The sequence below is a fragment of the Rhinoderma darwinii genome, chromosome 2 (genome assembly GCF_050947455.1).
Source record: "Rhinoderma darwinii isolate aRhiDar2 chromosome 2, aRhiDar2.hap1, whole genome shotgun sequence".
NCBI lineage: Eukaryota > Metazoa > Chordata > Amphibia > Anura > Rhinodermatidae > Rhinoderma > Rhinoderma darwinii.
This window is the reverse complement of record NC_134688.1, coordinates 355,285,360-355,302,545: the sequence shown is the minus strand read 5'-3', so window position 1 is coordinate 355,302,545 and position 17,186 is coordinate 355,285,360. Positions and strand designations below refer to the sequence as shown.

Below are 17,186 nucleotides of genomic sequence, written 5' to 3'. Positions count from 1 at the left end.
TCCATATCGGAATACAACATTTCATATGCTTCCTTGGCTGAGAAGACTCTAGGGACACAGCAGGGTGATGGCGACCAGGTACTGCGATAGGTGATAGCTGGGCACAGATCACACGGCAGAAGGACACTGTGGGTGACTGAAATTATATAATTATATATTTGATAACCAGTGGGCACTGTTGAACTGTATAATGACTGGCATTCGACTCTGACAAGCTCTCTGACAGAAATGAGCTTGTCAGAGCCGGAGATGCCGGCAAAACAATCCTCCTGCACTGTGATTGGCCAGTCAGTACTGTCAGGCCAATCACAGCGCTTGCCGGCATGGGACCACTCTGATTGGTCCTGTGCCGCGAGTCCTGCTCGGCAACTGTCTATGACAATTGCGATCAGGACGCTGTCACCGTGTCTGTTGACATGGTGACAGTTTAAAGCTTGGGCGTAACTGTACGCCCAAGTGCGAGAAATCACTTTGATTCCGGATGTACGTCTCGCCCAATCGCGGGAAGGGGTTAAAGTGATGTGAACAGAGCCTATATAAAATAAATAGGGTAGAGCGGAGATTGATGAGCAACAGTATGGCTGGGTTCACACGACCTATTTTCAGACATAAACGAGGCGTATTATGCCTCGTTTTACGTCTGAAAATACGGCTCCAATACGTAGGCAAACATCTGCCCATTCATTTGAATGGGTTTGCCGACGTACTGTGCCGAGGAGCTGTCATTTACGCGTCGTCGTTTGACAGCTGTCAAACGACGCGTAAAATGACTGCCTCGGCAAAGAAGTGCAGGACACTTCTTTGGACGTAATTTGAGCCTTTTTTCATTGAATTCAATTAAGAACAGCCCTATATTACGGCCGTCAATGACGCCTCGCATAATGCGAGGATGAGCAATTACGTCTGAAATTACGGAGCTGTTTTCTCCTGAAAACAGCTCCGTAATTTCAGCCGTATCGGACGCTGCCGTGTGCACATACCCTATAAGTGTGTATTCACATGTTGCAGTCAAATCAGACTTTTTCCTGAGATTTTAGCAAAATCACAAGAAAACTTTGTGGTTTTGTGAAAACGGCAGCAAAAAAGCTATTTGATTGTCAGGTGTGGATACACTTTACATTTCAGTAAATTATGGCAAAAGTTTTGGGAGCTAATTCAGTAAATGGTAAATCGGAATAACCTATATAAATACGCCTATTACTACGGAAAACACAACTTTTTATGTGCATCTCTCCAAGGGACCAGTTATGTTTACTAGACTAATGGAAAGCGAGAGACATGGAGTCAGGTTGTGAAGATTGGATTTAAACCCAGACGTACCATTTAAGCTAGAGATATGAATTGGACAAAACCCAAGATAAAAATATTATTTGTTTGTTTGGAATAGCAGTCAGCTGATCTCTGTGGGCCCATTGTCTAAAACCCTGACTATTCACCTTCCATCCCCAGGCGAAGGTGTGGCCAGCTACATTTCTACAATGTGGTATTATAAATAAATTGTCCATGTAATATACAAAGACAGGTGGGTCCTCCAAAGCATGAACCATTGATACTTATGGTCTATCTGCTCTGACTGACCCCCCCCCCCCCCAAAAAAAAAAACCTGCACTGGGTGAGCAAGGCCCCAGAGTAGTTTGCATGAGATAGTTGCTGAATTTTTCAATGTCCCAGTGTACTTTGTCTTGTGTAATTTTTTTAAAAGAAAAATATAAATCATGAAACGGTAGAATGCGTAAATGTATAAAGAACACCAGGTTGACACGACCTTCAGCAAGAAAATAATTTACAGTTTAGGAGCAAAAGCCATTAGCGTGGCGCAGAAATGGCGGGAAATCAATTCATGAAAGCTTCACACGAACCCTCTGTCATGTAAGACACCACATCAGGGTTAGCGTGAAGGTCGCGACTTCCACCCCCACATACTACTCCTTACTGGCAGAACCCGCTTGGACAAGCTTATAACTTCTACTGCCCCGCCTCCATTGCGTATTTCCGCCGCTGTGATCTCTGGGAATTGTAGTTTCACCGCTCCCTTGCGAACAAGTAATTGGGGCGGGCGAGTGGAAAGACTCACATGACAGCTTGAGTGTGCACCGGAGCGGGTAGGGGGATCTGCACACTCAGTACGTGCCCGCAGTCACTAAGCTGTGTGCAGTGATGCGTACATAGGGCTATGCACTGACTGTGCCGGCGGTATGGGGAGCTTTGACTATTTATTTAAGGTGCTTGTTGTGGGGGATTCTGCTGTTGGGAAAACCTCACTATTAAATAGGTACGTCCATGACGTGTTTGGCAAGGAGTACAAAATGACCATGGGAGGTGAGTGGCATTCCTGCGGGGTAGGGGTTGTTTTGCTCTGGTTTTCTCCGCATAAATAAAAGTGTTTTTGCATTTTATCCCTTGATCACTTTATTATATCTCCATAGTAGGTTCTTATTTACAGCACTGCACCTACCTATTCTGGGACAGGCTTCCCCTAACCCTATTTCTCAGCTCCCCTACCCTCCTTCTTCCCATTTTCTGTACCTTCTGCGGATTCATTGTGCTCATGTTGTAGGGTATAGAAGTCTTTCAAGATGTAATGTACCCCGAAATTACTATTGCTATTCCAGTACCTGTTATTGTGCCGATGTGTTAATGTTCGTGCTCCTAGCCGCCATATGATGAATCCCGTAATACAGTGCTTATACTGTGCTGTATAAAATCGAAAGCGTGCCGGCAGGGAGGTAACATAGACCCAGAGGGACACTATGCTGCTGTGTAGGGACTGTGTGCATGGCATCATTGGGTGCGTTCACACGCTTTTTGTTAATAAACAATGTTCAATATACATCAGCTGGCGTATGATATTCTTGTCGATGGGACTAATGCCAATGGTTATGTTCACACTAGCATTGTGGCTTCCATTCATAAGCCAGAACTCTCTGCCAGATCTGTCATATGATAGATGCCACCAGTGCCCGGTGGACCCTATTGAGTTCGGCTCTGCTGGGTACGGGCGTGGTGTTCAGAATTTTGATGGAGATGTGAATAGATCCTTCATTTGTTGTAATCGGTTGTTTTTGTTTTGTTTTTTGCCTTTTTTATTTATTTTACTCCTACAATTTAGGTCAGTGTGTCATGGATTGAAACCGCTGATGGAAACGGGCACAAACTGATGTCAATTCGTCAGCAGTTTTTCAATCAATTTTGGTCAATTTACACGGTGCGGTCAATTTATGGGTTATTACTGCAGTTACTGTGACACTGCACCAAAACTCTGCATTGTTGCAAAATGTAATTCATCACACCCTGTGAATGGACCCTTTTAGATCAGTTGTAGAGTAAAATAAATCCAAAAATGTGAAATCCAGATCCGAGTGAAACTCCTGTCCTCCGCTTGTTAAAATGTTACTCATATGATTTGGTTTCTGAAGTAATAGATGGGAATAAATTAAATGAATTGTAAACTACTCATAAGTTTGTGTTCTCTTACATTGTACAATTCATATTCTAGTGGATTTTGCACTGAAGGTCGTGCATTGGTCAGATACTGAGATGGTCCGACTTCAGCTGTGGGATATTGCAGGTAAGTGGCACATATTTGTTATTTTTTCTTGCTTTGACCTCCTCCGCACAACCACACTGGTGTCATTTATACAACAAGCTCAGAATCGACTTCATTCAATAAGTGGGGGGTGTCGGAACATAGATCAGCTGTCCCTTTCCTTTACCGTTGGAGAATCAAGGGATATTGCACCCTTTTTTTTTTTTTCCCTCCGCCACATTTAGGCACAAGTTTTGCTTCCTCAAATATAACACAATTTTTTTTTCTTGTTTAAAACAGAACAGAAATTGACACGCAGATGCATCATGACTTCCTTGGTCATATTAGACCCTATAATGTTAGGATATTTTTCCTCTAACCGTTCTTAATGGAGATTAGGAAATCCTATGATGTGTTCTGATGAGCGTGAAGAGGTGGCCGGGAATACGGAAACGGCCGAGCTCACCGTGCTCTTCTGTTTTTTGTAACTTCTTAGGTTGTTATGGAAGCAGTTGAGCACAGTGAGCTTGGCTTTTTCCATAATCCTGACCCATATTCTGAAGACAGATGCAGTTCTCAGAGGTGGGACCTCCATCTATTAGACCTATATCCTGTAAATATACCACAAATGTCTAAGATTAGAATAACCCTTTAAGCAAGCAAGAAAATTCAGCAAGAGATCCGGCATAATAATCTGCTAAAAATATTTTCTCCAACAATTCTGGTATGTCTCTGACCACTTTAATAGTGTCATAAATAACAAGTGCCTTCTACAACCAGTATACAATATTTACATATATATTTCGGAGATCACCCATAAAGCAAGTCTTTCTTGTGGAGTTAATTGTGGTAGGTATTCGAGCTCCTGATAACTGCATAACTAGGTGTCTATAGTACATGTTGTTCCACACTGATCATTTGAGTAAGATTCAATTCTTGTATCATGGAAGATAAAATCATGTATTCAGTTTCCCTGACTGATATGACACTTCATAAACTGATAAAATATTAAGAAATTCTCCAACTCCAAAATGAATCTGAACCAAACCACAATAAGTATATTCTTCCTTTTTGTTTGTAAGGGGAAGTGATTTATGTTTCCTGTCCTTGCATGTTAGTGATTTCTTTTTAACATTTGTGTTTAGTTTTTAGTTATTAAAAAGGGCACCTAAACTTCCTGAAAATTTCTGACATGTCATAGTGACATGTCAGAAGTTTTGATCGGTGGGGGTCCGAGCACTGAGACCCCCACTGATTGCTAAAACAAAGCGGAAGAAGTGCTGGTGTGCGCGATGAACCGCTTCATGTCTGATTGTCTTTTCTCGGAAAGCCGATGTAACGTTGTACGGGCCCATAGACTTTCTATTGAGTCTGTACACCGTTACATTGGCTTTCTGAGAAAAGGCGATCGGAATCCCAGTGGCTCAGCACTCCTTCTGCTTAGTTTTGGCGATCGGTGGGGGTCTCCGTGCTCAGACCCCTCCGGTCAAAACTTCTGACATGTCAGAAGTTTTCTGGAAGTTTAGTTACACTTTAAGGCCTCATTCCCACGACAGGGTTTCCCGGCCGTTCATAAATCGGCCGGCACCCGGCTGCATTAGGAATAATAGACCCCTAATGGGGCTATTCACACGACCGATTTTTTGACGGCCTGGAAAACCGGCCGTCAAAAAATAGGACATGCTCTATCTTCGGCCGGCCGCCCGGCTCCCATAGAAGTCTATGGGGCCGGGTAATACACGGCCATCACCGGGATGTGTCCCGAGTGATGGCCGGGTTTTCCGGCGCTTGCGCTCTATCTCCTCCTCACAGCGCAGAGTGCATGTGAGGAGGAGGAGTTGCTGCCATTCGGACGAATGGCTGTACACTGTGTGGCAGGGCCGGGGTGCACAGCAGGTGGAAGGGAGCTCTGCGCTGGCTCCCTTCCCCTGCTTGTTTTAAAAGCGCCCTGGCCCGGCGACTCCTTCCATGGCGCCGCTAGCAGCTGCTGCTGCTGTGGCTGCTACTACCGTAGCGACACCACTATAGCAGAGCGGGGAGGTATCTCCCTGCTCTGCTATGTGCTAGCCGCACTTTAGCTCCTTGAAGGAGCGGAATCCCCGTGTGTTCGGGGATTCCGCTCCTGGACAGAGCGCTTGATGTCTCTGTCCATATCTGGGCAGTGACATCAGGGGAAACTCCTGAAGCGGAATCCCCGAACACATGGGGATTCCCCTTCAGGAGTTGCCACTTATGTCACTGTCCAGATCTGCCCGGCACGGATGCAAAACTTTATGCAAACCAGCCGGGCAAAATGGCCGATTTTACCGGCCGGCACTCGGGCTCGGGCGGGACCCGGTCGTGTGAATCCCGCCTAAAGAATATGAGAGGTATGTGATAAGTAATGTTGGAAATATTGATGAAATAGGTAAAAAAAAAAAAGTATATGTTTGTTATTATGGATAGTGGCCACTATAATAAGAAGGCTGCCTTTTTCTCCTATGCTAAATACCTAAAACCTGCAGCATGATTGGTTCTTCTAGTCACTAGTTTTGTAGAAAACATAGTATTTTGTATCTTATTTTTTAGTATATACATGTTGTATATGTTTTCTTATCAACAGGTCAAGAGCGATTTACTTCTATGACCAGGCTCTACTACAAACAGGCTTCTGCTTGTATAATCATGTTCGACCTCACCAATGCTGACTCATTCAGAAGTTGTCAAATGTGGAAAAGTGACCTGGACAATAAAGTGACATTACCAAATGGTGATCTTGTACCATGTATACTATTGGCGAACAAGGTAAATTGATTCATTGGTGTGTGTTTATTTGGCAAATGAACTAGGACACTAACTCCATTAACCCCTTAATGATATGGCATTGTTTTTTTATACTATCCATGTTTCATGCTATATAGCCTGTTAAATGAATTCTTCAGGTTATTACGGACGTGTAAATGCCTAATATGTGTAGGTTTTTTGTTATGTAATGTACGGGCAATAAAATAACTTTTTGTTCTAAATAATGCTTGGGTATTTTTTGTGGACATTTTTATTATTAACCGGTTAGTGACCGACCCATAGTGTTTTTACTGTGGCTACTAACAGGCTTTATTCCGATGCAATTGCCTTTTTAGGGCGCTGCATCGGAATAAGTAAACAGCGTTATCTGAGGGCTGGGGGCATACCTGCTCGAACGGGTGAGATAGATATCAATATCGATCTCACCCGTTTAGCCCCTCAGATGCGGCGCTCAATAGAGAGCGCCGCATCTGAGTGGTTTTGGAGAGAGGAAGGGAGGGAGCTCCCTCTCATCCCACCGACACCCGGCAATAAGATCGCCGGGTGCTGGTGTCTTCTATGGCAGCTGGGGGCCTAATAAAGGCCCCTATGTCTGCCTGTAGTGCATGCCTGATAGGTCATGCCAGAGGCATGGCCTAGCAGATGCCAGTCCGTTTTACACAGACAGGCAGTAATACACTGCAATACAAAAGTATTGCAGAGTATTATAAATGTGATCGGACAATCGCATAGTGAAGTCTCCTAGTGAGACTAGTAAAAAAAAAGTTTCCTAACATTTTTTTTGAAAAAAATGAAAAACCCACTTTACCCTTACGAACTACTTTTTTATTTTGTTTTTTTATTTTAATAATAAAGAAGTTACACGTATTTGGTATCGCCGTGTCCGTAACAACCCCAACTAAAAGGTGGTTACATAATTTAACCCGCACGGTAAACGTTGTAAAAAATAAAATGCAAAAAATTAGATAAAGTGATCAAAAAGTCGCATCTACTCCAAAATGGTACCGATAAAAACGAGTTGTCCCGCAAAAAAAAGCCCTCATATAACTGCATAGGCGAAAAAAATAAAGTTATGGCTTTTAAAATATGGAGACACAAGCAAATCATTTTGAAAAAGTAGCAAAACATACAAAATCTATATACATTTTTTTTATCGTTGCAATTGCAACAACCTGCTAAATAAAGTTATTGTGTTATTTAAAGCACACGGTAAACGGCGTAAATTTAGGATGTAAAAAAAGTGTGGCGAAATTGCTGGTTTTTTTTTTTCTATCTCCCCAACCCCCCCCCCCACCCCCAAAAAAAGTTAATAAAAGTTCATCTATAAATTCTACGTACCCCAAAAACAAAATGGTGCTATTAAAAATTACTTGTCCCGCAAAAAGCAAGATCTTATACAGCTATGTTGACACAAAAAAAAAAAAGTTATAGACCATGTAAAACATAGCTTGGTCATTAAGGTCTAAAATTGGGCAGTCATTAAAGAAGCTCTGTCACCAGATTTTGCAACCCCTATCTGCTATTGCAGCAGATCGGCGCTGCAATGTAGATTACAGTAACGTTTTTATTTTTAAAAAACGAGCATTTTTGGCCAAGTTATGACCATTTTTGTATTTATGCAAATGAGGCATGCAAAAGTCCAAGTGGGCGTGTATTATGTGCGTACATCGGGGCGTTTTTACTTCTTTTACTAGCTGGGCGTTAGGAATGGGAGTGTATGATGCTGACGAATCAGCATCATCCACTTCTGTTCGTTAACACCCAGCTTCTGGCAGTGCAGACACACAGCGTGTTCTCGAGAGAGATCACGCTGTGACGTCACTCACTTCCTGCCCCAGGTCCTGCATCGTGTCGGCCACATCGGCACCAGAGGCTACAGTTGATTCTGCAGCAGCATCAGCGTTTGCAGGTAAGTAGCTACATCGACTTACCTGCAAACGCCGATGCTGCTGCAGAATCAACTGTAGCCTCTGGTGCCGATGTGTCCTCGCTCGTCCGTCACGATGCAGGACCTGGGGCAGGAAGTGAGTGACGACACAGCGTCATCTCTCGAGGACACGCTGTGTGTCTGCACTGCCAGAAGCTGGGCGTTCTGAAGACAAGTGGATGATACTTCTCGTCAGAACGCCCAGCTAGTAAAAGTAGTAAACACGCCCAGATATAATACACGCCCAGTTGGACTTTTACTTTAAACACGCCCAGTTGGACTTTAGCAAGCCTCATTTGCATAAATACAAAAATGGTCATAACTTGGCCAAAAATGCTCGTTTTTAAAAAATAAAAACGTTACTCTTATCTACATTGCAGCGCCGATCTGCTGCAATAGCAGATAGGGGTTGCAAAATCTGGTGACAGAGCCTCTTTAAGGGGTTAATAATAATAATAATTTTTTTTATTAATCCCCATGAAGGGATAACTTTTTAACCACCTTATTTTATACTTCTAATGTATTAGCATGCTCCTGTATGCTAATACATTATACAGTGTCACTATGACATAGGCTGCCGTTAGGACACACTATGTGTTGCCCTAACAGCAAGCTTACAGAACAGACAGCCCTAAATGCAGAGGGTTTCCCCAGTCTCCGATCGCGTCACCAGAAACCCAGAGTCCCTTTTGATTATGACACGATCAGACTGTGGCGATTAATAGTCTGAAAAACGGCTCCAAAACGTCCCAAGAAGTCTCCTGCAATTCTTTTGACGAGCCGTCATTTTACACGTCGTATTTTGACAGCGACGCGTAAAAATTGAAATGACACCTCGTGGGAACAGAACACCATAAAACCCATTGCAGGCAATGTTTTTAGGCTTAATTTGAGGCGGAAAACGCCCCAATTACGTCTGAAAACTGTGTGTGAACATACCCTAAGCCTTTTCTACAGAAACCTCGACGTCGCTGTCGATTCGGGACCTACCATCAAACATTGAGCGGCTGGGAACGGGTTAAATGGTCAGATAATGTACATTTGTAAACTGAAGTGGCATCACTAAAAAGTGATTAACAAGTTATATATGTACAATTAAAACATCATTTTCATTTAACGTTTTCACTTCCAATGGTTTTTGGACAACTTCTAGCATACACAAATAAAACCTATATTCTAAACTAACATATTCATACTCTACATCCATAGCCACATATTTTCTGAATGTAAGACACCTGGTACGTTGTTTGCATGCAATTTTGCTTCAGTGTAATATTTTGGCTTAAAGGGGTTTTCTGAGAAAATGACTGTTAATGTTTGTGATTTTATTCATGTAAATACATGTCTACATGCAAAATTCCTAGAACTACTGAGTCCAAAATTCTGTTTTTGAGCAGCAGATTTAAAAAATAAAAAAATAACATCACCTTTAAATTATGGATTATAAACCTTGAAAAGTGTACCTCTAATATGCCTACATAACCAGAAACCGTATAATAAGTTGGCCTTATAAAAAGCTGCATTCAGGACACTTCAATGTATACATTAGGGTTGTGACGATACCAGAATTTGGACTTTGATACCGATACTTTGTCTATTATTGCGATACTCTATACCAAAACAATACTTTGCCACCAATAATAAAAAAAAAGCTCTTCCATTTTCTGACGTGAGGCGCATGGAGGTTCAAAATTTATTACACCATGTGCCTCATATTAATAAGTGAAAGAAAGCCGTTTTTTCTAACAGTGTAAACATCATAAATGACGCTATAAATTTATTACGGTCGCGACGATAACGAATGTGTATTTTATGTATTGAGCTTTTTATTTTAATGTTTATTGTAAAAAAAAATTGTCTTTTTGGTTGTGTTTTTTTTTTTTTTTTAACATTCATATTTTTATTTTGTACTTTTATTTTTTTTAAACTTTAATGTACTGGTGTATATCTATATGCCAGTACATTAGCCTGTGTACTGATAGTACACAGGCAGTTCTTAGCCCATATCTAAATATGCCCTAATAGGAAATCTGGTCAGACAACCCTGGGGTCTTTCAATGGTGACCATAGTAAAAACTACGCAGCGTATTCGACCTGGAACCCGTGGCACATTGTAACCGAAAAGCTGAACCACATTGTGTTGTGGTTTCTCCGCCGGAATTTCCCCTGCTGTAAGCAGCGTAGAAATAAATATAAATAAACGTCCATACTTACCTAGGCCGTTGTCATGGTGACGCGTCTCTCCTTTGTCGTCCGGTCCATGTGACTGCTGCAGCCTATCACAGGATGCCAGACTGGAGGAAGAAGCAGGGAGTACTGGGTAATTCTGAGTTGCGATTTTTGCGGTAGAATCACTGCGATTCTGCCGCGATTGCCGCTTTCTGTTGCAGATTTTGCATCCCAATTGAATTCAATGGGGAAAACCCGCAACAGAAAAGCAACGAAAATGCAGCATAAATTAACATGCACACGGCCGTAGCCATAATCACGGTCCATGATTACGGGCGCGGCCGGCCACAAACAGTCACCAGCATTTGTGGGCCGTGCTCCCATTATAAAGTATTGGAGCACGGTCCATAAAATAAAAAAATAGTCCTATTTTTTTCCAAATCATTTCTACGGCCTGGACACCTTCCCGTAAATATACGGGAAGGTGTCCATGGGCCATAGAAATTAATCAGTATTTTGATCCGAAACTACGGTCGTGTGCACTGGGCCTAAACTTTTAAATTCAATGCCTAATTTGGCATGAATTGGCCAAAAAATAAATACAATGTCCTATAGGTGTAGAAATTATTCACATATGAAAGCAGTTAAAAAAATAAATAAAACTTATATGTGCCTTGTATAGTGCGTTGAGTTTGCCCCTGTACTAAAATAGAGCCCACAAAGTCATGAATAGATGGATGTTTTGCAGCTGAAACGAATGGTCGTATCCCTGTTACCCTGATACGTTCGGTTTCAGCAGGGAAAAATGGCAAGTTTCTAAAGGGGTTTCCCGATCTGGGACATTTTATGGCACATCCACAGGATATGCCATAAATGCGAATCTCGCATCTATCTCTGGAATGGAGTCCCCTAAACCCTGTTCTACCTTTCTCTGTTCCTGCTGCCTCCAGGGCCACTTCCCGATTTACGTGGTCAAAAACTGCATAGCTCGCTGAACTATGCTGTAAATGGCAGTTACAGAAACCGCATAGCTTGTGTTCTACGCTGCTCCCGTAAAAAAGTGTAATTCTTCATTTAAAAGAAACTAGTTACACAAAAATTGGATATTTTTTATTTTTTCCACCTCCCTATAAGGGAATTATTGCTACTTCGCAAACTGTTATTGTGTGTGTATATGTGTATAATAAATATATATATAATTAGTTCTGCAAATCGAGGAAGTAGCAGGTGTCACGAAGTTCTGCAAATTAAATTTTCGAGCATTTCGCTCCAATCTGTGGCATCTTGGGGGCATAGAAGCCAGATTGAAAGCTGTGGTTTTGGTTTTTTTAGCCACATGAAACCTCAAAAATCAAAACACATGGTGTGGGACCATAGATGAGCAGGAGGCATCGCACAATCTGCCAGTTACCACCATTCATCGTAAACTGTGAGGGACAGAATCCTTTTATCTGAGAGATCTTGGTTTATCACTCTGGCAGATCACTACGTGCCTAGGCCAAGATCAACGTTGCGTGTCCCGTAGGCTGGGAGAACAACAATGAACGGGAATGACAGCAAGAGGTGCACGGAGGCGAACCTCTGCACGGATGGATCGCCTAATTGGAAGAATGGTGCGTAGTGATCCATCCTGTACTGCAAGTAAAATTGGATGTCCCATCCTGAGCCCTGGGTGGCAACCAGTGTCTACACAAGCCATCAGAAGGCGTTTGCACGACATCAGACTAAGAGACAGACAGGTGTTCCATTGACAACACGCCGTGAAGAAGCCTTCGCAAGGGAAAGTCAAACCGGTCCTACTCCCGGGATGATGGTGTGGGGTGGCATAATGTACGGTTGCCGGACACTTAGTCTTCATTTCAGCTACACTAACAACTCAGCGTTGCATTGATTTGGTAGTAGAACCAGTGGTATGGCCATTTCTCCAATGTGTCCCAGAAGCTTTTTTTTTTTTTTTCTAACAGGACAACGCCAGGCCGCATGATACTCGTGTTATTGTGAGCAACCTGCGTGGCCTAAACGTGCTACCATGGCCTGCAGCATCTCCAGACTTGTCTCCCATCGAGCACATCTGGAACTTCATTGGTCAGCAATTTCAAAGGGAGCTGCCAGCAGCCAGTGTTTGACATTTGTGTGCCCAAGTGCATTCATGGCATAACATTCCTCAGACAAGCATTAATAACATCATTAAAAGCATACCAAGGCATGTATTTGCGTGTATCTCTGCATGTGGCGCTCCTACGCTATACTAATTAAATCAAGATGTTTGGAATATTTTGTTTCAATTTTTTTCATTTTTACCATTTGCATATCTCTAACATGTCTATCAATCCTGTGCTTACAAATTGTGCTTCGCACTATTAACCCCTTCCGTCTTTGGCCACTTTTGACCTTCCTGACAGCCTCATTTTTCAAACCTGACGTGTTTCACTTTATGTGGTAATAACTTCAGAATGCTTTCACCTATCCAAGCGATTCTGAGATTATTTTCTTGTGACACATTGGACTTTGTTACTGGCAAAATTTGTTCGTTACATTCAGTATTTAATTGTGAAAAACACCAAAATGTAGTGAAAAATTGAAAAAAATCAGCATTTTTCTAAATTTTAATGTATCTGCTTGTAAACAGGCAGTTATACCACACAAAATAGTCGCTAATTAACATCGCCCATATGTCTACATTAGATTGGCATAGTTTTTTAAACCATCCTTTTATTTTTCTAAGACGTTACAAGGCTTAGAACTTTAGCAGCAATTTCTTACATTTTCAAGAACATGTCAAAAGGCTATTTTTACAGGGGCCAGTTCAGTTGTGAAGTGACTTTTAGGGCCTTATATATTAGAAAACCTCAATTCTGCCCATTTTAAAAACTGCACCCCTCAAAGTATTCAAAACAGCATTTAGAAAATTTCTTAACCCTTTAGACATTTTGCAGGAATTAAAGAAACGTAGAGATGAAATTTACAAATTTAATTTTTCTTTTTACAGAAATTCATTTTAATCAATTTTTTTTTTTTTTTTGTAACAAAGCAGGTTTTACAAGAGAAATGCAACTCAATATTTATTGCCCTGATTTCTACAAGAAATATCCCACATGTGGCTCTAGCGTGCTACTGGACTGAAGCACAGGCCTCAGAATGAGAGGAGCACCTAGTGGATTTTGGGGCCTCCTTTTTATTACAATATATTTTAGGCACCATGTCAGGTTTGAAGAGGTCTTGTAGTGACACAACAGTGGAAATCCCCAAAAAGTGACCCCATTTCGGAAACTAAACCCCTCAAGGAATTTATTTAGGGGAATAGTGAGCATTTTGACCCTACAGGATTTTCGCAGAAATTATTGGAAGTAGGCTGTAAAAATATTTTTTTTTTCATTTCCACAAGGGTGAAAGGAGGAAAAGCTCCACAAGTTGTAAAGCAATCTCTCCCGAGTAGAACAGTACCCCACATGTGGTCATAAGCGGCTGTTTGGACACACGGCAAGGCTGAGAAGGGAAAGAGTGCCATTTGGCTTTTGGAGCTCAAATTTAGCAGGAAAGGTTTGCAGAGGCCATGTTGCATTTGCAAAGCCCCTGAGGGGACAAAACAGTGGAAACCCCCACAAGTGACCCTGTTTTGGAAACTACACCCCTTGAGGAAATTATCTAGGGGTATAGTGAGCATTTTGACCGCACAGGATTTTTGGAAGTAGGCCGTGAAAATGAAAATCTAGATTTTTTTTTTCAAATAAAATGTAGGCTTAGCTATTTTTTTTTTTTTCATTTCCACAAGGGCAAAACGAGAATAAGCGCAACAAAATTTGTAAAGCAATTTCTACTGAGGAAAACAGTACCCCACATGTTGTCATAAACGGCTGTTTGGACACACGGAAGGGCTGGAAAGGGTGCCGTTTGGAGCTCAAATTTATCAGGAATGGTGTGCTGAGGCCATGCCGCATTTGCAAAGCCCCTGAGGGGACAAAACAGTGGAAACCCCGCAAAATTGACCCCTTTTGGGAAACAATGCCGCTCAAGGAAATTATTTAAATAGGCGGTCGTATGTGCGGTCATCACGGGGCGGGCACTGTGCATTTTCACTATAATGCAAAAATTTCAGAATCATTTCAAAACGTGTCCGGGTCATTGCCATGCGATTTTAAATGGGGTGCTGTATAAAACGTCCGTTTTTACTAGGCCCATATGTAGGACAAGGCCCCAAAATGTCATCTCTGCTGCCTCTATGGGGTCCACCTAGCAAATGATGACGTGGGGCTTTGGGCTAAAAATTGCTGGACTTATAAATTTGTCTGGGCCACCGTTAAATTAACAAAATCCTCAGCGAAAAAGACCTTAAGTCCATTTCTGTGAGGCCTGCAGTCTCCAATCGAATTCCTGAGCTCCCTGTGAAATCCGGAATGTGAGGCTCCTAATTCTCAGGGGGTGGGTTCCACATGATATCACTAATTTAGGGGGTTGCCTGAGCTGATGTCCTGGGGCGCCTTTGTGGGGGTTCCACATCACTGGATGAGGATGAGGAGGAGCTCAAGAGGAATGGGGCAATTTCCTATTCTCCCTCGCTGGCCGATTCAGTGTCAGAGGCCAGGGTGGCGTATGCCTCCTCGGCTGAGTAGACCCTTTGGGGTGATTGGGACATTTTTATTAGGGGGGTATGTAGTGCTTCAACACGTGTAATTTATTTTTATAGAGGTGTGTGTGTGTGTGTTGTGCTTTTACACGTGTAAATTACATTTTATAGAAGAATAAGATAAAAATATAATAGAAATTTACTGAACGTTTAATATAAAACTGTAAAAAATTTGTGACTACCTGACACTAACAAATTAATAACTAACGCTAAGGGCTTATTTAGACGACCGTGATATACGTCCGTGCAACGCGCGTGGTTTTCACGTGCCTCGCACGGACCTATGTTAGTCTATGGGGCCGTGCAGACAGTCAGTGATTGTTTACGCAGTGCGTAAAACTCACGATATGTCCTATATTTGTGCGTTTCTTGCGCATCACGCACCCATTGAAGTCAATGGGTGCGTGGAAATCACACGCAGCACACGGAAGCACTTCCGTGTGACGCGAGTGATTCGCGCAAAAGCAGTAAAAAGTATCAATGAAAACAGAAGACCACGTGCTTTTCTGTTTACAAACATACAAACCGTATCATAATGGCGGCTGCGTGAAAGTCACGCAGCCACGCATCATATGGTGATGACACACGGAGCTATTAAGTACCTTTTGCCCGCACAAAACGCAGTGGTTTTTTGCGTGCGCAAAACGCACACGCTTGTGTAAATCCAGCCTAACTATAACGCTGTAAATTGACTCAAACTGTCGCTACGCTATCAAAAATTTCGTGAACGAACTTCAGTTAAAAAAAAAAACAATGTCCGTCACTAACGGATGCTAACTATAAGCTGAAAATTTACTCTAAGTGTAGAAAAAATATATAGCTAAAACTTCTGCTATATATTTTTTTTACAAAACGAACATCAGTAAACGTCCGCTACTCTAACGCCCTAAACTTACTCTTTTTTACAATTTATATATAAAAAGAGGCCCAAAAAAAAACCTGCGTCAACAAATTACCACTGAGGCTGATTATAGACTCAGCACTCAGTAGCCGCAGGGCACACACAAAAGATGGTGCAGTAAAAAGACACAAAATAAAAAAAACCTGCGCCAAAAACTTAGCACAAATGCTGATCAGTGACGGCGGTCACTGATCAGTGCTCAGCGGTTGCAGGATGCACACACTAAAATGGTGTGCACAATGGGTACAAAGAAGAAAAAATAATAAAAAAATCAACACAGATGCTCCTCAGCGATGGCGGTCACTGATCGGCACTCGGTGGCCGCAGGGTGCACACTTTCAGACGGTGCAGAAAACAGAAAAAAAAAGTCCTGTGGCAAAAATTGAGCGCACAGAGCGATCAGTGATGGTGGTCACTGATCCACACTCAGCGTCCGCAGGATGCAAAAAGGGGGAGGGGGAAAGGGTACAGGGATAAGAAGTTTAGGAAAAAAACAAGTGCTGCTGCTAAAAAAAAAAAAAAGAAACCGCAGCAGCACTGATGATGATGATGATGACGGTTCACTCTTGAGCAGGAATGAAGACGTCACAGCAGGATCGCAGCGCAGAAGGCCTCAGAATCGGTAAGTATGGCTTCAGACAGTCACACCAGCTCTGCTCACCGTTCCTAACCGGAATGAGGTGGGCAGAGCCGGTGGAGGGTGTTTCAAACAGCTTTGATCGGTCGGTGCAGACCGACCAACCGTAGCGATTGGGGGGCTGGCATCACCGCCATTTTTTACATGGAACATGGTAGGGATTGGTGCTGTCCTAGACAGCACCAATCACCACCATATCACTGTGCCCTGTGGCACAGTAATTGGCTAAAGCTGCAAACGGCCGCAATTGGCTGGTCTGAATTGACCGGCCAATGGAGGCGACACCCCCCCCTGGGCATCGTGTACAGATGGCCTGCTGTTATGAACAGCAGCCACCATTACTTTAAAACTTTCTATTTTTTTTACTGTAACCGTTTTCCCGTTTGTCGTAAGCATACGACATTTTGCGGGAAGCACTGGCTTTCCATGTCTTATACTTACAACAAATGTCGGAAAGGGGTTAAAAAAATAATAATTTTGTCAGTTTTTGTTAATTCTGTATTAACATTTGATTGGTGGGTGTCCGACCCTAGGGTTCAAGATAGGATAGAAGTTTCCATACCTGTGTATGAGTATTATTTAATGCCAGTTCAGTGGGGCTGGATCTTCCTATGTTCT

General features: G+C 42.4%; 1 protein-coding gene across 1 annotated transcript in view; it reads left to right on the top strand.

The window, feature by feature from the left end:
* The first annotated feature begins 2,011 nt into the window (after positions 1 to 2,011).
* RAB29 (RAB29, member RAS oncogene family) overlaps positions 2,012 to 17,186 on the top strand; it is a 32,649-nt gene continuing 17,474 nt past the window's right edge. The window contains exons 1-3 of the mRNA XM_075850711.1: positions 2,012 to 2,319; positions 3,497 to 3,568; positions 6,129 to 6,310. Of these exons, the coding sequence (XP_075706826.1) occupies positions 2,196 to 2,319; positions 3,497 to 3,568; positions 6,129 to 6,310 (378 nt within the window). The 5' untranslated portion in view covers positions 2,012 to 2,195. The remainder of the gene's footprint in view (positions 2,320 to 3,496; positions 3,569 to 6,128; positions 6,311 to 17,186) is intronic.